The sequence below is a fragment of the Lithobates pipiens genome, unplaced genomic scaffold (genome assembly GCF_037356315.1).
Source record: "Lithobates pipiens isolate NorthernLeopardFrog02 unplaced genomic scaffold, aLitPip1_a1.2 Scaffold_30, whole genome shotgun sequence".
NCBI lineage: Eukaryota > Metazoa > Chordata > Amphibia > Anura > Ranidae > Lithobates > Lithobates pipiens.
In genome coordinates this window covers 19,709,442-19,732,985 of record NW_027507791.1, presented here as the reverse complement: position 1 = coordinate 19,732,985, position 23,544 = coordinate 19,709,442, and the positions used below count along the sequence as shown (strand labels likewise).

Genomic DNA, 23,544 nt, shown 5'->3' with positions numbered 1-23,544 from the left:
TAAAGAAGAACCCTCACTTAAATTTTTTTCAGTGTTCTGTCCCCTAGAGGACAAAGTACAAGTAGTTCTTTGGTCTATGTTACTTGTAAGCCTAGCTACAAGGTAGGACAGAGTACCCCCTCCTCTTCCTGTGGCCATTTGACAACGTTGTTAGCAAGGAGAGGGCTGCATTCATTGCTGGCCCTTATCTCAAGCTCCAGGCACTTGCCTGAAGCGAGTGCCAGAAAGAGGAATTCAGAAGGGGGGCATGTCAGCCACCCACCTCCTCTGCATTCCTCTTGCCACCGCTTGTCTGGACAAATGCTTTGAACCAAAGATCAGGGCCAGTTATCAAGCAGCCATCTTCTTGCTAACCATGTTGTTGGATGCCCATGGAAGAACTCCAATTTGGAGTTTTTAATGTACCTCTGTACTCATCCAGGTGCACACACTGCAGGCTGGTTTCCTGAGGGGCAATTTGACCTTCCACAATGTTTTTGAAATGTGGAAGGACACCAGGTCACCTGGGGGGAAACACATTCAAGTGCGTGGAGAGAGTACAAACTCTATGCAGATGTGGGTCCCTGGTGGAATCTAAAACGACAGGCAATGTGAAACATTTGCATATAGCATTATCTTAAATATTTTGCCTTTTGTACGCAGGGAAAATATGGGAAATTTAAGAGGTATGTAGCCCACAGCTCCCACGTCACCAATCTACGCTGGATTTATGATGACAGCTTACTGGTCAGCGTTGGCGGTTCGGACACCTCGATCATGCTCTGGACACACGAAGTGGAGGGGCACCGAGAGACGCGGCAGTGCGACAGTGAAGAGTCAGACCTGGATTCCGAGGAGGACGGAGGTAAATGATGGCTGTATGGGGGTCAGCAGATCAGCCAATCAGATCAGCCAATCAGAATTTTAGAAGAGCTGCACTTGCTGGTTGTTATTGTTTATTGTGTGTCACAGTTTTTTGTTTATATCGTTCAACTAGATTCTGCAGCACTTTGCAATATAGACAGACCTATTTCGGGTAATAAAGTACTTATCAAAATAACGTTTTTAAGAAATGAGAAGTACCCTGACCACAAGAGCTGACAGTCTTTAGAAAATGAGGAAAGTGAGAAATGAAATGGGCTCAGCCATTAGAAACCTTGGCCATATCTTATCTAGCCTAATTAGAAATCAGTCCCTGGCCCCGATGAGTTGCAGACACAGATGTCTTTTGGTGATCGGATTGTCCCTGCATGTTATCCTTTGTCTATGGGCAACATGGCTCCTCATTCCTTGCCATATAATAATGATAAGCACCAACATTACACATGTGGTGACGGACACACGGCATCCCATAGCGGTGGGTTATTGAGCTGTTTACCATGCTATGGCCCACAAGGAAAGTATACCTGTATTTTTCATGATGGTGGGTCAATGACCCAAGAAGCAGTCTACTGGTTCTCCATTGGGCTTAGGTTTCTGTTCTCTTCAGCCCAGAGCCATACTGGGAGATGTGTGAAAATATACGCTCACAAAGCCTCATTCTGATTTCAGTGATTATATTCAATATAATACTGCTGCGCCGACTTCACGTATCATCAGCAACCATTAGAGCTTACCATCAATAAATGCACTTATACCATACGATAAATACAAAAAATACAACAATAAATCTCAATAAAACAACCATGTGGTATTAATATACAAAATATAATACAAAATATATAAAAAGAATATAATGTCCTCTTTGTTAATAAAAAAAAAAGGAATTTAAATCTCCTCCAAATCCAGTTCTTCTTATTTTCCACCTCTTGTGCTACTGATTCCCTGTGCAGTGATTCCCACCACCACCATTCACCATATATTCTCACCTCCAATGGTGGACCTAACAGATATCAGGTGGACCTGCCAGACAACTTCCCCTGTTTCCACTTTGGAGGTTGTGTAATACTTCGCATAAATGAGAGTATGGACCTCTCAAAAACACACGTTGGGCGGAGCTGGGTGGTTGATAGCTGTAATTGGAAGTTGCACGCGAGCTGCGGCCCTGCTGTTTGTAATAGATGGCATTACTTTTATATTCAATGTAAGTGCAGTTTTAATAAATAAAGGGTTTTAAGAGATATACTACAATCATAGGAGTGCGCACAGGGTGTGCCTGGGCACACCCAAATCATCCTGTGTTGCACAGATTCCCCCTGTTTAAATCACTGATATTGTACCAAAGCCCCCTAATGGGGCCCCTAAAAAAATCTGTGAACAAAAATAGAATGTGTGTTTTTTTGTTTTTTTTAATTATTAAAAAATAAAATAATAAAAATAAAAATCTACTGACACCAATCTCTGCCCTACTGACAACATCCACTTCTCTATGGACACCGCCAGTATATATACACATGCATGTGTATGAGCTTTTAGGTGCACACCCTAATGTAATCGGCTGTGCACACCTATGACTACAGCACTATGAGTAACCCCTTTGTTGTATGAGTGCCATGCTGAAAAAAACCTCAATCTTTTAAAGGGCCATATACCCATTTATTTGAAGTATCGTACAACCTCCAAAGTGGGAAGGTGTCTGGCAGGTCCACCATTGGAGGTGAGCGCATATGGTGAATGGGGGTGGGTTTCAATAGAACGCAAGAGGTCAATATAAGAAAAATTATATCTTAATGAAATTTTAATTCTTTTTTTTTTTTTTTTTTACCACTTGACAACAAAGAGGAAATTTATTATATTATTACTTTTAGATATTTAGTATTGTATTTTGTATATTAATAAAAACAGTTGTTTCGTTAGGATTTATTGTTCAAGTATTTTTTATATTTATCACAGTATAAGCGCAATTATTGATGGTAAGCTTTAATAATGGATGATGATACTTGAAGTAGGCGCAGCAGCATTATATTGAATGCATTTTATATATAGGTTGTGGGAACACAATTTATTGTTTTCTGACACTTATTATATACTTTGTTTCACTAACACAGATATTCATATTTAATTGCAATTTATTTTTTTTATTAATTTATATTTGGTCACAATACACTGGTAGTGTGGGATTGATACTACACATAAAAGTGCATCTCAAAATTTTTTTTCAGTAATTCTATTCAAAAAGTGAAACTCATATATTATATAGGTTCATTACACATAGAGTGATTATAGTTAAAGCATTTCTTTATTTTAATGTTGGTGATTATGGCTTACAGCTAGTGAAAACCCAAAATTCAGTATTTCAAAAAATTAGAACATTGCGAAAAAGTTGAATATTGTCTTATTGACTCATGGGGGTTCAAATCTGGTGCGGCTCTGCATAGAAACCAATCCGCTTCTATGTTTTATTGTCAAAGCTTAATTGAACAAGCTGATTGGTTAGCATGCACTGCTACATCAGATTTTGCACCCTGCAGTTTTAGTAAATTAACCCCATGGTGTCACACTCTAATCAGCTAATTAACTCAAAACGCCTGTAAAGGTTTCCTGAGCCTTTAAATGGTCTCTCAGTCTGGTTCAGTAGGTTACACAATTATGGGGAAGATGGCTGACTTGACAGTTGTCCAGATGAGTCTATGACACCCTCCACAAAAAGGGTAAGTCACAAAAGGTTGTCGCTAAAGAAGCTGGCTGTTCAGAGTGCTGTCTCCAAGCATATTAATGGATGGTTGATTGGAAGGAAAAAGTGTGGTAGAAAAAGGTGCACAAGCAACAGGGATAACTGCAGCAGTGAGAAGATTGTGAAGCAAAGGTCATTCAAGAATTTGGGGGAGATTCACAAGGAATGGACTACAGCTGGTGTCAGTGCTCCAAGAGCCACCACATTCAGACATATCCAGGACATGTACTACAACTCTCATTCCTTGTGTCAAGCCACTCCTGAACCAGAGACAAGAACCAGAAGCGTCTTACCTGGGCTAAGGAGAAAGAGGACTGGACTGTTGCTCATTGGTCCAAAGTCCTCTTGATGGGTGAAAGTATGTTTTGCATTACATTTGGAAATCAAGGTCCTGGAGTCTGGAGGAAGAGTGGAAAGGCACAGAATCCAAGTTGCATGAGGTCCAGTGTGAATTTTCCAGTCCGGGGTGATTTGGGGAGCCATGCCATCTGCTGATGTTGGTCCACTGTGTTTTATTAAGTTCAAAGTCAGCGTAGCCCTCTAGCAGGAAATTCTAGAGCACTTCATGCTTGCCTCTGCTGTCCAGCTTTATGGATTTAATTTTCCAGCAGGACTTTGCATCTGGTACACTGCCAAAAGTACCAATACCCAGTCTAATGATCATGGTATCACTGTGCTTGATTGGCCGTTAACTCAGTTGACCTAAACCCCATAGAGAATATGTGGGGTATTCTCAAGAGGAAGATGAAACACCAGACCCAACAAGGCAGATGAGCTGAAGGCCGCTATCAAAGCAACCTGGGCTTCCATAACACCTCAGCAGTGCTACAAGCTGATCGCCTCCATGCCACGCTGCATTGACGCAGTAATTCATGCAAAAGGAGCCCTGACCAAGTATTGAGTGCATATTATACTGTACACGGATATACTTTTCATCAAGCCAACATTTCTGTATTAAAAATGCTTATTTCAAATTTTTTATTAGTTTTATGTAATATCCCAATTTTCTGGGATACTGAATTTGGAGTTTTCATTAGCTGTATTGTTTATTTCGTTTTCCACATTTACAAAAAGAACAGTACAAAATATTCCTTATACATACTTTTAAAAATCACTTTGACTAACATTCATGTTATTTCAGTGTTTTCAACATTCACATAAAAACAAACAGTCAAAAAAAGTACACATTGGGTGCCCGACTGGATCGATCTTAAATATCCCAAGAGGGAAGAAGAAGAAGAAGAGAGAGAGAGAGGGAGAGAAAAAAATAAAAAAATAAAGCACACCCCCTCCCCCTCTCTTCATGTGTTTAAAATTATCCTTTTATGATTTTATCTTACCCATATTTATTACCCCTCCCACGTGACGCTTTTTCTTAATTCCAATTTGTGATTTGTGTAAGGTGGGGATTCCTCTCCTTCCATCCCCACTCCCTTCTACAAAACAAAACAAAAAAAAAAAAAGGGAAAAGAGACAAAAAACACACCAAACCAACAAAGAAAACCCCAGACAAACCCCCTAAAGGGCCCCAGAACAAGGGGTCCCCCCATCTCCTCCCCCCCTCTCCTCCTCCCTCCTTTATAGAAAATAAATAAAAAATTTATAAGGGGTTATGAAGTATATGCATCCTATCTCCCTCCCCTAGACGCCCTCTCCATCCCCCATAATTCCAAGATATATTGAGGATTTTCTAAATTCCATCCAGTTCCTCCAAGTCGCCTGGAATCTAATTTCGGCTCCCCGTTGAAGGTGTATTAGTTCTTCCATAATCCTCAATCTATCTATTTCCCTAAACCAATCTCTTATCCCTGGTGTTTCCTTTACTTTCCAGTATCTCGGAATCAGTACTTTCGCTGCGTTTAGCAAAAATGGAGTTAATGCTCTTCTATATTTTTCCCTAGGGCCCTCGGCCGCGTGAAACAAACATTTCCAGGGATCCAGTTCTATTTCCTTCCCGTCGATCTCTTTAATTAAGCCCACCACCTTTTCCCAGTATAACTGGATTGCACTGCATTGCCACCATATATGGGCGTGGGTTCCCTCCCTCCCACACTCTCTCCAACAGAGGGGTGATAAGTCTTTGTTAATCTTATGCATTTTCGATGGAACATAATACCATCTAACCAATAATTTATAGTTCATTTCTTGGATCTTCGTATCTATTAAAGTGGAGTGGGTATAGTCTATAACTTTCCCTTTCAGTTTTTCTGGGATTGATTGATTCAATTCCCCTTCCCACCTCCCAAAAGCCGGTATCGCCTCATCCTCCATTAAAGATATTAAGGTCCTATATATCTTAGAGATCCCCTGTCTGCCCACTCCTCGGTCAATCAATTTCTCCCAAGGGTTTAAATTGTCACCAGAGCGGAGAGGTTTTGGAAGGGACTCAACAAAATGTTGGAGTTGTCTGTATCTCCATCCATCCCATGGTGTTCTTCCATATTTCTCTCGTATTTCCTCTAATGAGCATAAGCTATTTACTTTTAACACATCCCTTAACCTTAATATGTCCCTATGCGTCCACTTCTGGAACATTTTGTTTTCTTTCCCTGGAGGAAAATAGTTATTTCCTGACAGGGGCATTAGAGGGCTATTGTTGTTTTGTCCTTCTGTACCTTTAAGTACCCCATCCCATGTTCTTAATGTTTCCATTGTAATCGGGGATATTCTTCTAGAGAGACCCCTAAACTTCATTGGAATCCAAATGGTCTGACTCAGGGCAACATTACTCATATTATCTTCCAGTGATACCCACTTTTTATATGGAGCGTTGTAAACCCAATCCAAAATCCTCCTCATTACCGCTGCTGAATGATATTTTTGAAAATCTGGGAGAGATACCCCTCCCTTATCCTTAGGCCTATTCATTACCTTATAAGAAACGCGACTTCCTCTTTTGTTCCATATAAATTTCTGAATCAGGGATTTAATAATTTTAAAATAGGCCCCTGGGATATTTATCGGGAGGCTCTGAAAGATATATAGAGCCTTTGGCAGAATCATCATTTTAATTACGTTTATCCTGCCAAACCATGACAGTCTGTGTGCAGGGTAACCTTTAAGATCTTGTTTAATTTTATTTAAAAGAGGGAGATAATTATCTTGATATAAATCTGTAACTGATGTCGATAAGTATATTCCTAAGTATTTCAGGCCCTTCTCTTTCCACACAAAGGGGAAAAGAGCTCTAAGTTCTCTTCTCTCCTCTGGGGGAGAATAGACATTTAATATCTCAGTTTTCTCTCTATTGATCTTAAAGTTCGAAACATTCCCGTATTCCTCCAGCTCCTGCAGAATCCTAGGAAGGGACTGTTTGGGATTAGCTGTAAGAAGGGATGAGCAGAACACCCCCCCTCCCCCGTTCAGTTCGCATCCAGAACATGCGAACAGGCAAAACATTTGTTGGAACACGCGAACACCGTTAAAGTCTATGGGACACAAACATGAAAAATCAAAAGTGCTAATTTTAAAGGCTTATATGCAAGTTATTGTTATAAAAAGTGTTTGGGGACCTGGGTCCTGCCCCAGGGGACATGCATCAATGTAAAAAAAAGTTTTAAAAATGGCAGTTTTTCAGGAGCAGTGATTTTAATAATGCTTAAAGTGAAACAATAAAAGTGTAATAGTCCTTTAAATTTCATACCTGGAAGGTGTCTATAGTATGCCTGTAAAGGGACGCATGTTTCCCGTGTTTAGAACAGTCTGACAGCAAAATTACATTTCTAAAGGAAAAAAAGTAATTTAAAACTACTCGTGGCTATAATGAATTGTCGGTCCGCAATACACATAAAAGTTAATTGATAAAATCGACATGGAATTTCCCCACAGGGGAACTCCGAACCAAAATTAAAAAAAAAAAATGTGTAGGGGTCCCGATAAATTCCATACCAGGCCCTTCAGGTCCGGTATGGATATTAAGGGGAATCCCGCACCTAATTTTAAAAAAAATGGCGTGGGGTTCCCCCTCAAACTCCATACTAAGGATCTGGTATGGATTTTAAGGGGAACCCCGCGCCAAAATTGAAAAAAAATGGCATGGGGTCCCCCTGAAAATCCATACCAGACCCTTATCCGAGCACGCAACCTGGCAGGCCGCAGGAAAAGAGGGGGGGGAAGAGAGAGCGCCCACCCCTCCTGAACCATACCAGGCCACATGCCCTCAACATTGGGAGGGTGCTTTCCCCCCAAAGCACCTTGTCCCCATGTTGATGTTGATATTGCCCGGTGGTTGTGGGGGTCTGCGGGCGGGGGGCTTAGCGGAATCTGGAAGCCCCCCTGCGGCCTGCCAGGTTGCATGCTCGGATAAGGGTCTGGTATGGATTTTTGGGGGGCCCCATGCCATTATTTTTTTTAATTTTGGGACGGGATTCCCCTTAAAATTCATACCAGACCTGAAGGTGTGGAATGGATTTTGAGGGGGACCCCCACACCATTTAAAAAAAAAAAAAACATTTAATTTTGGTTCGAGGTTCCCCTGTGGAGAAATTCCATGTGGTTTTTATCAATGAACTTTTATGTGTATTGTCGGACCGACAATTCATTATAGCCATGAGTAGTTTTAAACTAAATTTAAAGGAATATTACACTTTTATTGTTTCACTTTAATCATTATTAAAATCACTGCTCCTGATAAAACGGGCATTTAAAAAAAAAAAAATTTTGCATTGATACATGTCCCCTGGGGCAGGACCCAGGTCCCCAAAAAACTTTTTATGACAATAACTTGCATATAAGCCTTTAAAATGAGCACTTTTGATTTATCCCATAGACTTTTAAAGGGTGTTCTGCGGCTTTCGAATTTGCCGCGAACACCACAAATTCTTCGCTATTCGGCGAATGGGCGAACAGCCAACCCAAACATAAAGCCCCTTTCCTAGCTGTAGCCACAATCATCTAAATTAAAAGAAAAATGCTTGAAATAGATCACTGTGTGTAATGAATCTGTATAATATATGAGTTTCACATTTTGAATTGAATTACTAAAACAAATTAACTTTTTGATGATATTCAATTTTTTTTAGATGTACCTGCATTCGTAGTGATTTCAGTGATTACAGGCTAGCTGCGTGGGGGTCCACCAGACTCTTGAGGCCCATGAAACATGAGGGCCCAGGTCACCAGGTGTGACTCGAAAGGGAACAAATTTACCACCTTACCACTAGGCAAATGGACCTTTCCCAATAAAGCTACTACTTACTCCTGACCCGAGTCTGGGTTCCTCTACCACACTACCCGTGTTTTGGCAGTTCCATGTCATCTTAAAGCGATTAGTACACTAACCCAGCACTACTAATGCTGTACTCCTTGCTGTTTGTGCTGCTATTCCCTGCTACACACAGCAAGAGGGATATTTGGTTTAAAAATATTATTCTAGTCTTTAACTGCATAGTCAGTGTATCCATCAATAACTGTCAATTGTTCCAATGGATCCAAACATACACTATATTGTCAAAAGTATTGGGGCACATGAACTGTAATGGCACCCCAGTTTTTGTCCGTAGGGTTTAATATTGAGTTGGCCCACCCTTTGCGGCTATAACAGCTTCCACTCTTCTGAGAAGGTTTAGGAGTGTGTCCATGGGAATATTTGACCATTCTACCAGAAGAGCATTTGTGAGGTCAGGCACTGATGTTGGACGCGAAGGCCTGGCTCACAGCCTCTGCCCAAATTCATCTTAAAGGTGTTCTAACGGGATGAGCAGGCCAGTCAGGTTCCTCCACCCCAAACTCGCTAGTCCATGTCTTTATGGACCTTGTTTTTGCAATGGTCCAAATCATTTGGTGGAGGGGGGCTTATGGTGTAAGGTTGTTTTTCAGGGGTTGGGCTTTGCCCCTTAGAAGGGAACTCTTAAGGCGTCAGCATACCAAGACATTTCATGCTCCCAACTTTGTGGGAACAGTTTGGGGATGGCCCTTACTGTTCCAACATGACTGCGCTCCAGTGCACAAAGCAAGGTCCATAAAGACATCCAACATCGCTGGATCTAGATGGACCTCAGGTAAGTATTAGGGGGGCTGAGGGGAACTGCTGCACACAGAAGGCTTTTTATCTTAATGCATAGAATGCAAAAAAATGCAAAAAAACCTTATGACATTACAACTACTTTAAAAGAGAAATCCTAACTATATAAAAAAATAAAATAAACAACTATAGTATGGCGCAATGTGCAAGACTGATTGGAAAGGAAAAGGGGTATTTTTAGGGTCAGATAGAAAGTCCCAGTTAATTCACTGTGTAATAGTCCTGTAAAAAGTAATTTCTGTGGATGGCTGTTGCTCCTCTGAGTATTGGACATTTCTCTGTGTGTAAAAACTGAAAGAGAATGACAGGACCGGGGGTGCCACCATCAAAGTGTAGTCTTTTATTAAAACAAATTTGTAAATACAATATGCACTTACTTGATTACATAGCTTATTTGGGCACATCAGTGGGTCCTGTGGGTCCAGACAAACAGATACTGCACGACTGTTGATGTGCCCAAATGAGCTTTAATCAAGTGAATTCATATTGTTTTTTTATGGAATTGTTTTAATAAAAAAAACTACACTTAGATGGTGCCCCCTGTCCTGTCTTTCTCTTTCAAATCCTAACTATAAGGTTTCACCACTCTATGCATCTCCATCTGAAGCTCAGGGCATCTGTACATGACACTGATGACTTGGAAAAGGTGGTCAGGTTTGGGTTTACAGACTTTTAAGTCACTTGAGTTGGCTGAATTCTGATTTGGAATACTTTATTAATACCAAAGGGAATTTGATTAAAAAAAAAAGTGTGATCCCCCTCTAAGGGTTGGGGAGGGGAGGGGCGGGGATGTTTGGATAACAGATGTGACAATACAGGGTCTCTAATCTCAGGTTATGACAGCGATGTGATGAGAGAGAATGAAATGACCTACACCATCAAAGCCTTATCCACCAACATCCGTCCTACGGCTGGGATCAAACCTCACCTGCAGCAGAAGGAGCTGTCCTTGGATGAGAGGTAACCATCACTTATGCTTTTGGGGCAATTTTATTTTGTTTTGTACTTTTCTAATGGATGTTTTACATATTTCATATTTCATATTTTTACTGTTTATATTTTTTTGGTACAAATATTGAATATAAGGTGTAAGCTGTGAAGCAAACTGTGCTATCTTGACTTTCTAAGGCCTCGTTTACACAGGCAAGAGGGTAGGGTTGGCTGCAAAAAAATTAGGTGGTTAAGCCAGGTACTTGAAGCCATTTTGCCCAAAATGTTTTGGTCAAACTGTGCAGTGGTGCGGACAATGTAATGCTCCAGAGAAAGCTCCGAGGTGTACAAGTGAAGACCGAGGGGTTCAGGCAGCCGCTTCTCTATTTGTCACTCAATGTTCCAGCCAGGTTAGGACCGCCTTGGGGTCTTCAAACAAGTGTACTAGTTTGTCTCCTTTCACTTGAAGATGTGCTAGGAACAGCATAGAATATTTAGGATGTTTTATTCAGAGGCGCCTTTTGGCTTTGGTAATATTAAAGGAATAGTACCCTTTACCCGTGCAAGCACTCAATCTCTGTCTTTAATTCAGGAGCTTTGCAATAGAAATGTGAGGAGGTGCCCTTTGAAGTGGTGGTCATGTAGTGCACCCTACCACAAAAGTGGGGAGAAGGCCTCTCGACCATAGGTGGTAATATGTAGTTACTCCAGGAATGCTGATGGATTGGATCCCTCCGCACCCTCAGGCAGGCCAATAAAATGCAGATTACTACAGCAAAGCCTATTCTCTGAGTCCTCTTGTTTCTGCAGGAGATGGTTTACTTGTAAATTAAGGTGGTCGGAGACATCTTGCAGAGGTGGGAGCGAGTCTTTCACACTGCCCAGCCTAGTCTCAGAGTTTTTGACCCATTCTCTAAGCTTTTGTAAGTCTTAGCGGATAAGGGAAATATCATCCTTCACCTCCTTGATTTTCGTGGTTAACGTAGTCTGGCAGGAGGGTATGGCTTCAAGCACCTTTGCAGTGTTATTATCTGCCAGATTCAACTCCCCAGCTGAGGCACCATCATCTTCCCCAGAAGACTCCTCATCCTGCTGTCTGAATTGATCCAATTTGGAGCCAGTTTTCGAGGATTTTTTTTGGTGGGGATATGTTGTGACAAGCTGCTGTTCCTACAGGGAGCACAACAAAGCCAGGTAGAAGACTATAGGATCAGGATCAGGATTAGTAATCAAGAAGATTGTGGAAGCAGAGCTCTTCACTCTAGCGTCCTACTCCATGCTTTGCCATGCCATGCCCATCGCCCAAAATGTTTTGAAATTTGTTTAGAACTCCCCTATGGGTTGTTCCTGAGAGAACCCGAAGTAATCAAAGTGATGGACTTTGAAGGTGGGTGGTCTCACATACAGACACTACAACTCGCATAAAATCAGTCAGTTTTATTTCAAGAATGTTACATTTACCACTGGTTAATCATTTATTGCATGTTCGTTTAAAAAGCAATACAGAACATTAACCCCTTGATGAATAGCAATGTACTAAATCCAACATGTCTAATAACAACACCTATAATATGGCGCATAACCACAACTGTCCCAACTTAATCCATATAGTGTTGATAGAACAATAAATATTTTACAGAATGGCCTCCAGCGCGTTTCGTCCAATAAGGGCTTCCCTAGTGGGGGTTATGTTCTGTTAAATAAAACAGAGAATTTATAAAATACATGAAAAAAACATAACAATGTATCAGTGAGGTATGCATTCAGGTGCGCATGACAGATAGGTCAAAACAAAAGTATATAGGACTACTAATAATAATATTTGAAGGATTCACAATAAATATGTGTGAACAACAAAAGCAGGAGTAGGTGCTAGTGTGTTCAGAGTTCAGCTGGGCTCTTTTTCGGTGTAGATATATATTTTTTTATATGTCACCTACCTATTGGTATGACTGAATGTTTCTATTGCCATTTGTATTTTTGCTATCTTAGGTAGTTATATGAGGAGAGCCATGTTTGCATTATACAGGATGTGATAAGGTACCCCAGCTTTTATCTCAAAAAATGATATGATATGCTGAAAAGTCACCTGTGCACATTTCAAATTAAATTTGATTGTTAGTGTTTTCTAACTAAGTTCTATTAATCCTCCACATAACTCCCCAAACTAATCCTCAAATTAACTTGGATTTCCAGGACCTGTAGATGCCCCAAAATCCAAATTTCTTTATCATACATAATGGGACACAGAGCATCTCCAAATCCATTACACTAAGGTCATACTGTCACCCAGGGCCGGGACAAGGGGTGGGCAGGAGTGGGATGGCTGCCCTGGGCGCTGTGATTTCATGTGAGGTGGGGGGGGGGGCACTGCAAGGAGATTGAGGGGGGGATTTGTGTTGAGAGGAGAAATTTGGGGGGGGGGCAGCAGGGGGTAAGAATTGTTGTAGGAAGGGAAATTTGGGTGTATGTGCTAGGCGTGGTGATTCAGGGATTATTTGTGTTCGGAGAGGGATGGGAAAAGGGGATTTGGGGGGTTTATGATAGAAGAGGTGATATGGTAGAGGGGGGAGGGGATTTGTGCTAGGGGATACATTTTTCTTTGGGGGGGGGGATTTGTGCTAGTAGGGATAGTTTGGGGGGTGTTTGTGCTAGAAGGGAGGATTTGGAGTGGGGGGTGTATATTTTTTACTATTAATTTTTTGTTTGTGAGTGAGGGCATTTGTGCTTGGGGCAATTTTGGGGGTGGGGCAGAGATTTATTCTTGGAGGGAGAATTTCAGCATGGGGGCGAATTTGTACTTGCATTGCTCTACTGGTCCGGATTTGGTTTACTCTGTGAGACCTCAACTTTCTGTTTTGGAGAACATTCAAGATGTGTTAGTCCTGACTCGAAAAGCTATATTTTTGGTTGCCGTTACTTTGGCCTACAGTGGTCTGGAATTGGCCCCTCCATTTCATTGAAGAAATGTTCCTGGTATTCCACAGTGACAAGGTGGTTTTTTGCCCTCAGCCATCATCATTATGTAAGATGATTTCTTACATAATGATGACTTCAACCAGGGCATTGTGTTGCCGTCTTTTGGTCCTAAGCCGCAGACACTGGGAGACGAGGCTCTTCCCACTTTGGATGGGGTTTGTCCTATCAGGTGTTACCCAAAGTCGACTGATGAAATCATCAGTTGGATTCCATTTTTGTGCTTCCCAAAGGACCATGGAAGGGTCACGCAACTTCCAAGTCTACCATTTATCATTGGTTCCGTCAGCCTATTTCTCGTAATTTTCAGTCTACACGACATGTTCCAGCATTTCTGCCCATGGCGGCCCATTTACCAAAATTGTTGGTACTTCCTGGGCTATTGGACATCGGATTTTGATAGCTCAAGTTTGCACAGTTGTTACCTGGTCTTCAGGTCATACTTTTTACAAAGTTCTGTAATAGGGCATTTGAACTACTGAAGTTGCTACCTTTAGTTTGCGTGTTTTGCCAGCTGCTGTGTGAGGTTCTAACCTTTAGTGTTATAGTTGTTTGCAACCCTTTGGTTTGTTGCTGTGTTACCCTCCCCTCATCTTACAATGCTTTGGGACATCCCTATCGTTGTGAATATGAAGATGCTTTATGTCTCATGATTAGGGATGAGCCCAACACCCCCCGATTCGGTTCGCACCAGAACCTGCGAACGGACCGAAAATTTGTGCGAACTTTAGAACCACATTAAAGTCTATGGGACTCGAACATTCAAAATCAAAAGTGCTCATTTTAAAGGCTAATATGCAAGTTATTGTCCTAAAAAGTGTTTGGGGACCCGGTTCCTGCCCCAGGGGACATGTATCAATGCAAAAAAAAGTTTTAAAAACTAACGTTTTTTCGGAAGCACTGATTTTAATGTCTATAGTATGCCTGTGAAGTGGCACGTGTTTCCCGTGTTTAGAACAGTCCCTGCACAAAATTACATTTCTAACGGAAAAAAGTCATTTAAAACTGCTTGCGGTTTTAATGTAATGTCTGGTTCCGGCAATATAGATGAAAATCATTGGGAAAAATGGCATGGGTAGCCCCCCCTGCCCATTATCAGCCATTACCAGCCTCTTTGGGTCTTGTACGGATATTAAGGGGAACCCCTACCCAAATTAAAAAAAGGAAAGGCGTGGAGCCCCCAGGCCCTGTATACTCCAAACAGCAGTATACAGGCGGTGCAACAAGGCAGGGACCGTGTAGGTTTCTTGTCAAGTAGAATCGGTTTGTAATTTTGAACTGGTACATTTTTAAAGTGTAGCTCCAGTCAAAAAATCTATTTTCAAGCTTTTTGGAAAACATGGGAAAATCATTGGGAAAAATGGCATGGGTAGCCCCCCCTGCCCATTATCAGCCATTACCAGCCTCTTTGGGTCTTGTACGGATATTAAGGGGAACCCCTACCCAAATTAAAAAAAGGAAAGGCGTGGAGCCCCCAGGCCCTGTATACTCCAAACAGCAGTATACAGGCGGTGCAACAAGGCAGGGACCGTGTAGGTTTCTTGTCAAGTAGAATCGGTTTGTAATTTTGAACTGGTACATTTTTAAAGTGTAGCTCCAGTCAAAAAATCTATTTTCAAGCTTTTTGGAAAACATGGGAAGGGTTATCACCCCTGTAACATTTTTTTCCATCTGTGCACAGAAGATTTCACCTGACTTTCTGTCAGAACCAGAACAACACGAGCAATTGGGGTAGCTTCAAGTGTATACTGTGCAGGTGGCACAATACACCAGCTGCCTGTGGTAGAGGACCAGAACACGACCAGCAATTGGGGTAGCTTCAGGTGTAAACTGTGCAGGGGGCACAATACACAGACTGTAATTGCAATAGATTCAAAAGAAATTAAGACACTGTCTCTCCATCTATCTCTCTTTATGAGCCGCAACACACTACGCAAGGCCGCCGCGCAGGCGGCCTTATATAGTGTGGGGCGTGTACTAAACCCCCTGAGCCGATGCCTGTGGCCAATTATGGCTCGTTTCGCTGATGGCGCTTTGATTGGCCAAGCATGCGGGTCATATTGCATGCTTGTCCAGTCGTCATCCAGCATGGCACTGCGATGACTCATTGCATTATAGGCCGTGAGCGGCACTCGAATTTGGCGTGGCTCATAACGTTCTGAATTCACTGAACGGGCAAACAGCTGGTGTTTGAGACGAACATGGGAAAAATGGAAAATTGTATCTTATACTTACCGTAACTTTCTTTTCCTGGTGCCAATTCATGGCAACATACCGTATCTCACAAAAGTGAGTACACCCCTCAGATTTTTGTAAATATTTTCTTCTATCTTTTCATGTGACAACACTGAAGAAATAACACTTTGCTCCAATGTAAAGTAGTGAGTGTACAGCTTGTATAACAGTGTAAATTCGCTGTCCCCTCAAAATAACTCAACACACAGCCATCAATGTCTAAACCACTGGCATTTGTGATTTCTTCAGTGTTGTCACATGAAAAGATAGAATAAAATATTTACACTTTTGTGAGATACTGTACATGTGGTAGAGTATACTGCCGTGTTTGTACCAGGAAAATTGAATTTTTTTTATCAAATGCTTACCGTAATTTCCTTTCCTGGTGCCGATCCATTCTATCAAATACCATAATTTTCCTCTCCTGGTGCCAATCCATGGCAACATACATGTGCTAGTATGCTGCCATGTTGGCGACACGAAAATTGGATTTTTCGTTTACCTGTAAAATCCCTTGCTTGGAGTACATCACGGGACAGATCCCGCCCCTCTTACTTCTGGTTTATGACTGCCTTTCTTGCTTTTTTTTTTTTTTTTTTTTTCTAACGTCCAAAAACCTGAGGGTTGCACTATAACCCTATTGTTATGGCTATGAAGATGTTCTGTGTCCTGTGATGCGCTGCAAGAAAAAGATTTTACAGACAAAAATCATATTGTACAGATTATGTTCCACATTTTGTTTTTAAATGTATCATTATGTTGAACATTTGTCTTTCCAAAGTATTACCGCCATCATTTATTACACGAGTACAAAGACTAGAGATGGCAAACTTTCTAAACTTTGAATGAGATGTCTGGAAAGTCAGAGAGTCCTAATTAATTCGTTAGACGTAGCCAAGCCGGTGAGTCATAAAGGGAGATGTCACCTCCAAGATGAAACATTTTATAACAAAGTTCCATCTTCTGATCTTTCTCTCTGCAAAATCGCAGTTATTTCATTATTTTCCATGGACGCTTCCAAATTAAACTCTGAAGTAATTGCAGCTTCAATAAAATATCTTCCAAAGACAAAGGGGGCCGTGTGTGAAAAATTGGCATACGTAATGATCCAGTCAAACTGCAGTTACATTCGTTTTGTGTAAAGTAACCAGCATGCGCTCATTAGTTTTAGGGTTTTTTTTTTTTGTTTGTTTTTTTGCACAGTTTAACCACTTTCCAACCAGGCCAATTCTGACATTTCTCTCCTACATGTAAAAATCATAATTGTTTTTGCTAGAAAATTACATAGAACCCCCAAACATTATTTTGGGGGAAAAAAACTATTTTGTGCTTAAAAAAAACCCCCAAAAAAACCCAGTAAAGTTTGTCCAATATTTTTGCATAATGCAAAAGATGAAGTTATGCCGAGTAAATAGATACCTAACATGTCACGCTTCAAAATTGTGCACGCTCGTGGAATGGTGCCAAAGTTTGCTACTTAAAAATCTCCATAGGCTTAGTTCTGAGGGCGGGGGGGCGGCAATGGATTCCCTTAATTTGCATATATTTCCTCTCACTTCCTGTTTGGGGCAGGATGTGAAGGGAAATCTCTGCAATGGGACAGGGATGGTAAAAAATAAACTGACCGGGTCTTTAACCCTCCCTTATTCTATCCAAAATGAAAAAAAAAAGTGTTGCCTATAGTTCTACTTTAAGCAGAAATTTCTGATAATTTTATGGAGAAGATATAACCATGCCAATGGTGCAGCAGAAAACATATAGCACAGTGAGGAAGGAGCCCCCCCCCCCCCCCCCCAGTTGCGGAATGCCGGTCTCCCGCATTATAGAAGCAGTGCGGACACTTTATGGGGGCGCTAGACTAATTTGCCTCTCAGCCCAGTCTGCTCCATAAGACTGGCGCTACATTAATCCTGTAGCTCAAGCCGGCGGGGACTCTGTCCATGCTGCCCCCCTGCAAAGTGCTGCCCTAGGCCTGGGCCTTGTCGTCCTAGGCCAGGATAGAGCATTGAGGTCAATAACACCTCACCCCTAGGCTGGGAAGCCTGAAATCCAAAAAATAAATAAAACGATCCTGGCTTCACAGCCGAGCCCGCGCTGTTTGTTTGAATGCAGAGGCCGGGCTTGACATCATATCGCTCCTGGCCTCTGAATGATCGTAGAGACTCTAGCGACCATCTGGTCCACTGGAAATCTGTATGGTCACCATCCGGGGCCAGCGGATCCTGTCTCCGACTCACCGATGGAAGCGGTGAATTGGTAGAAGCACCGGATGGTGGCGGGAGGTGGGGGGGCGTCCTTTCTCGCCGCCCGTAAGAACGATCAAGTGGTGGAGAACATACCCTTATGTAACCTGATCAAATGTTCTTAGGGTAATTTCTTCTCTGATCAAATGTTCTTATGCCGGGTACACACGAGCGGAATGTCCGACAGAAAAAGTCAGACGGAAGCTTTTCGTTGTATATTCCGATCATGTGTAGACCTCATCGGACGTTTTTTTTTTCGAAAATTCTGACGGACCTAGAAATAGAACATATTCTAAATATTTCCGATGGAACCAATTCCTATCGGGAAAACTGCTCGTTGTGTGATGTTCCGATGGACCAAAAACGACGCATGCTCTAAAGCAAGTACGAGACAGAAGCTATTGGCTACTGGGTATTGAACTTCCTTTTTCTAGTCTCATCGTATGTGCTGTACGTTCTTGACGATTGGACTTTGGTGTGATTATGTGTACGCAAGACAGTTTCAGCGGAATTCCATCGGAACTCCCATCAGAAAAACCTTCAGAGTTTATTCCGATGGGAAAACCGGTCGTGTGTACAGGGCTTTAGGGTATGTTCTCCTCTGATCAAATGTTCTTAGGGTATGTTCTCCTCTGATCAAATGTTCTTAGGGTATGTTCTCCTCTGATCAAATGTTCTTAGAGTATGTTCTCCTCTAGAGAAATATGAAGCTCAAAAAATGGTGCCTTCAAGGGGTACCTATGAGCGACGAGGGAAAAAAAGGGGACTATTTCGGTACCAAAAAGGTAGAATGAAAAAGTGGGGGAGTCAAAGGATGTACATCGCATAATATATGTAATACAAAGCATTTATGATGAAATTTAAACAAAGTGGGGGGTCACCATATTTGACAAATGAAGTTGGGTGGGGAACATAACCATTCATGGTCGGCAAAGTCGTGAGACCCCACTATAACATAGCAAAAACAGAAAAATAATAATCATAAAACTTAGAAGCCCCTACTGTAAAAGTAGGGGTAAATAAACAGAGAAAGAAGAAAGGGAACCCGCTAGATCTATTGTCCTAAGTAGGGCAATATTTACTAGAAGAAATAGTAAGGTCTCTCTTGTAGGGAGTTTGGGGGCAGCAGGGGACAGCGGAAATAATTGAACGTAGTATTTTTTATAGGAAGTATTTATAGGAATGAGCCTCATTTAAACCAGGGGGAATGAGGGCGTTGAGACGTTCGATCCATGGTGTTTCACGTCTAAGGATCTCCCGATCCCAATTGCCCCCTCTTGGATCTTGTGAAATTACTTCTAGGACCATGAATTTTACATTCTCAGGTTGAAATTTGTGATATAAACCAATATGCCGTCCTATAGTAGTAAGCTTGCCGTTAGTGGAGTAGTATAAGTGATCTCCTAGGCGCTGTTGTAGATCCCTGATGGTCTTGCCAACGTAAAATGCGTTACAGGCACAGACCATCAGGTATATTACTCCCCTAGTGCCACAGTTGGCGTGATGTGGAGGTGAAAAAAGTTCACCGTTGGGGAGGATGTATGATTCTCCTTCCAATATCCAGGGGCACCTTGAGCAGTGTCCACATTTGTGTGTGCCACGGGGACCGTCCCAGGATCGGGGTTGGGCCCTATAGTGGCTATTAGTCAACTTGTCTCTTAGTGAAGCGGCCCTACTAAACACGAGTTCAGGAGATGATCTGACATATTTGCCCAAGATGTGATGTTCCGTCAATAAATGCCAATGTTTTGAAAGCAGATTATGTAACTGTTGGTGATGACTGGAGAATTTAGTTATGATTTTTGTAGTGGAGGGTTGTTTGGGACGTGAAGGGCCATATAAAAGGGATAATCAAGTACGAGAAAAAGCTTTGTTGAAAGCCTTTCTTAGAACTGTATGGCTATAGCCTCTGGCCAGGAGGCGTGTTCATAAGGCATTAGCCTGGGCTCGAAAATCCCCGTCCTCGGTGCAGTTTCGCCTCAGCCTCAAATATTGGGCGTATGGGATACTGCGAACCAGAGGACGGGGATGTGAGCTGGAGGCGTGCAAGATGGTATTTCCGGCTGTAGGTTTTTCGAAAAATTTGAAGATCCAAAAAAGAGATATTCATTGTATCTGATGTATATGTAAAATGTAAATTGAGCTGGTTCCGATTCAAGATGACCATAAAGGCATCTAAGTTGTGTCTGGTGCTGGTCCAGATTATGAACAGATCATCAATATATCTGTGCCAGCACAGAATGTGATCCAGGAAATGTTGTAATTTTTCGTCACCAAAGATAGTCCTTTCCCATCCTCCTAAATAGAGGTTAGCATATGAGGGAGCACAGGCTGTATCCATAGCTACCCCTTGGGTCTGCAAATATAGTTGATCCATGAACAAGAAATAATTCCTGGTAAGTATAAAGTGTAGTAATTTTAAAATAAATTTGTTCATGGGCCAAGTAGTGTGATCCTGCTCCATAAGGAAAGTCTCAGCCATTCGGACGCCCTGCTCATGGGGGATGCTAGAGTATAGTGCCTCAACATCAATAGCCACGAGCAGGGCGTCCGAAGGGATCTGGACATCCTCAATGTGTTTCAGCATGTCTGTAGTGTCCTTAATATAGGAGGGCAACCCCAAAACATGGGGCATGAGAAATGAATCAACAAATCTACTTGCATTTTCAGTTAATGAACCTATGCCGGACACAATTGGTCGGCCTGGGGGTCTTACTACATTTTTGTGAGTTTTAGGTAACGTGTAAAAGGTCGGTATTCGAGGAAACGTGGTGTTGATAAATTTAAGGGTGTCTACATCAATAAGGCCCCCTCAAAAAGCATCCATAACAAGACATCGGAATTCTGCAGTGAATGTTTCAATTAACGAATGGTTGATAGGGGCATACCAAGAGGCATTTTGAAGGACCGTAAGGCACATGGATTGATACTGTGCATGCGTCATCAGGACTAGGTTGCCTCCTTTATCTGACTGTTTTATTATTAAATCTGAATTTTTTTTGTAGTTTTTTAATAGCTTGTTTTTGTTTGGGGGTCAAGTTTGGTGGTGGGTCTGACCACTGACATTTTTTTAAAGATTTGATAGATTCGTGTAGGAAATTCCAAATTGATGGGCAGGTCATTAGGTCAGGGAATGACCTAGATTTAAGTTTTAAGTTTTTATTGCTTGTGGGATCCAGACCCAGGGGACAAAGAATTTTGTCCACAGATTCGGAATCAGTCTCCGAGGTTGGAGTCTCGGTGGCTCCTTCTTCATATAGCAGCATTAGGTCTCTCAGAGCTCTAAATTCCTGCATTGTGAAGGATTTTGTACGTTCAGCAAGTTCTTTCTCCAGATTTAATTTTTTACGATCTGGATCAAAGATGAATCTGTAAGTAAGATTTCTTGCAAAGAGATAGAGGTCTTTGATTGTCTCGTAAATATTTATGGGTTCTGAAGGACAGAAACCTAATCCTAGCTGAAGTACATATTCTTTCTCACAAGAAAGTTTAATAGAGGTCAAATTGATAATGTTAAGAGTAGATACTCCCGTTATATTGGTTACATCAATATCCGTTAGTTGTTGGGCATGGATGTTTTCGGAACACAAGAATCCAGGATCCCTCTTTTGGTGGAATCTGGAGCTGTCGGATTTAAAAGGTTGGGAGGAAAAAGGGTTTGAATCTGCGGTTGTAGTAGTTTGGGAATAAAAGAATGTAAAGTGGAGCATGAAGCTTCACTTTTGGTAATTGGCGTGCCTAACCGCGGGGTTGTCTGTGGTTTGGTACCTTTACCATGTTTTTTGCCCTTTTTAGGGTCTTTAGTAGGAACACTATTGCCTGTAAGGGATCTTTTTCGGGGAGGGACCAGACCTTGTGTGGTCATAGAATGGGACGTCATCTGTGAGGATAGAGAAGAAGCTGAAGAATCTGATTCCATAAAATCAGACGGTATAACTCCTGAGGGGTTCCGATTGCGTGTCGGGTTTCTCCTAAAGCGTGACCTACCCGATCATTTATAAGCATAACCTTGGGTAAATGCAAGTTTGTCTTTGACAAACTTGCCTTGTTTCTTACTAATTATTTCTTTATTCAGGATTTCTAATCGGTTTCTCACATCTTTCCATTTTTCTGGAAAGGAGGTCAGTTCCATGATATTGGGATATTGTTGATTCAATCTGGTTATTTCTTCGTCCAAAGCTGTCATATCTATGGTATATTGGTCATTAAGTTGTTTCATAAGTTCCACACTGCAGGCGGTGAGTATATTTTCCCAAGTTTTCTTAAATTCTGCAGTGGGCTCTTTTAAGGTGGGAAATACCTGTATGCGAAGGGCAAACATGCTCTTGTATATAGAGTTTAAAGTACTGTGTGTGCCAGTGTAAATGGGACTTTCTTTTGAGAAGGTTAAACATTCTGTCAAGAAAGGCCTTAGTGTCATCCTCGGTCTTATGGCTGTTCAAACACTCTGCCTGAATGGAGGACATAAAGCCCCCCCATGCTGAGCCCAAAACATCCATAAGAGAATAGTGTAAACGTTCAAAAAAACTCACCACCTAGGTTGCTACCCGAAAAAAACTTCACAAGAAAGAATGATAGTAGAGTAGGAGCGGGGTTAAATCCAAAGTCCCTGTTAAGAAAACAACATAAAAAAATGTATAGAATTTTCAATAAAGAATAAGAACAGGCGATTGGAAAAAAAAGAGGAAAGGTTAAGGATCCCAGGATCCAGGTGTGTTATCCACCCTATTATTATTGAAATATGGTATAGCCTTATAGAAAAATGTATAAAGGAGGTACCATCATCCCAAAGTTTCAATAGAGAAATATGAAGCTCAAAAAATGGTGCCTTCAAGGGGTAGACGAGGGAAAAAAAGGGGACTATTTCGGAACCAAAAAGGTAGAATGACTTTGAAAAGAGTATTTAAAAAAACATATAGTTATTTATTAAGAATATTATTTAACAATGACATCACAAAAAAGAAAAACAATTACAATGTTCTTAAGGTATGTTCTTCTCTGGTCAAATGTTCTTAGGGTATGTTCTCCTCTGATCAAGTGTTCTTAGGGTATGTTCTCCTCTGATCAAATGTTCTTAGGGTATGTTCTCCTCTGATCAAGTGTTCTTAGGGTATGTTCTCCTCTGATCAAGTGTTCTTAGGGTATGTTCTCCTCTGATCAAGTGTTCTTAGGGTATGTTCTCCTCTGATCAAGTGTTCTTAGGGTATGTTCTCCTCTGATCAAATGTTCTTAGGGTATGTTCTCCTCTGATCAAATGTTCTTAAGGTATGTTCTCCTCTGATCAAATGTTCTTAGGGTATGTTCTCCTCTGATCAAATGTTCTTAAGGTATGTTCTTCTCTGGTCAAATGTTCTTAAGGTATGTTCTTCTCTGGTCAAATGTTCTTAGGGTATGTTCTCCTCTGATCAAATGTTCTTAAGGTATGTTCTTCTCTGGTCAAATGTTCTTAAGGTATGTTCTTCTCTGGTCAAATGTTCTTAGGGTATGTTCTCCTCTGATCAAGTGTTCTTAGGGTATGTTCTCCTCTGATCAAGTGTTCTTAGGGT

General features: G+C 41.5%; 1 protein-coding gene across 1 annotated transcript in view; it reads left to right on the top strand.

Moving 5' to 3' along the window:
* Positions 1–23,544, top strand: part of EML5 (EMAP like 5) — a gene marked incomplete in the record, with an annotated part of 273,075 nt that overhangs the window by 188,230 nt on the left and 61,301 nt on the right. The window contains 2 exon segments of the mRNA XM_077463736.1: positions 643–844; positions 10,448–10,574. Of these exon segments, the coding sequence (XP_077319862.1) occupies positions 643–844; positions 10,448–10,574 (329 nt within the window).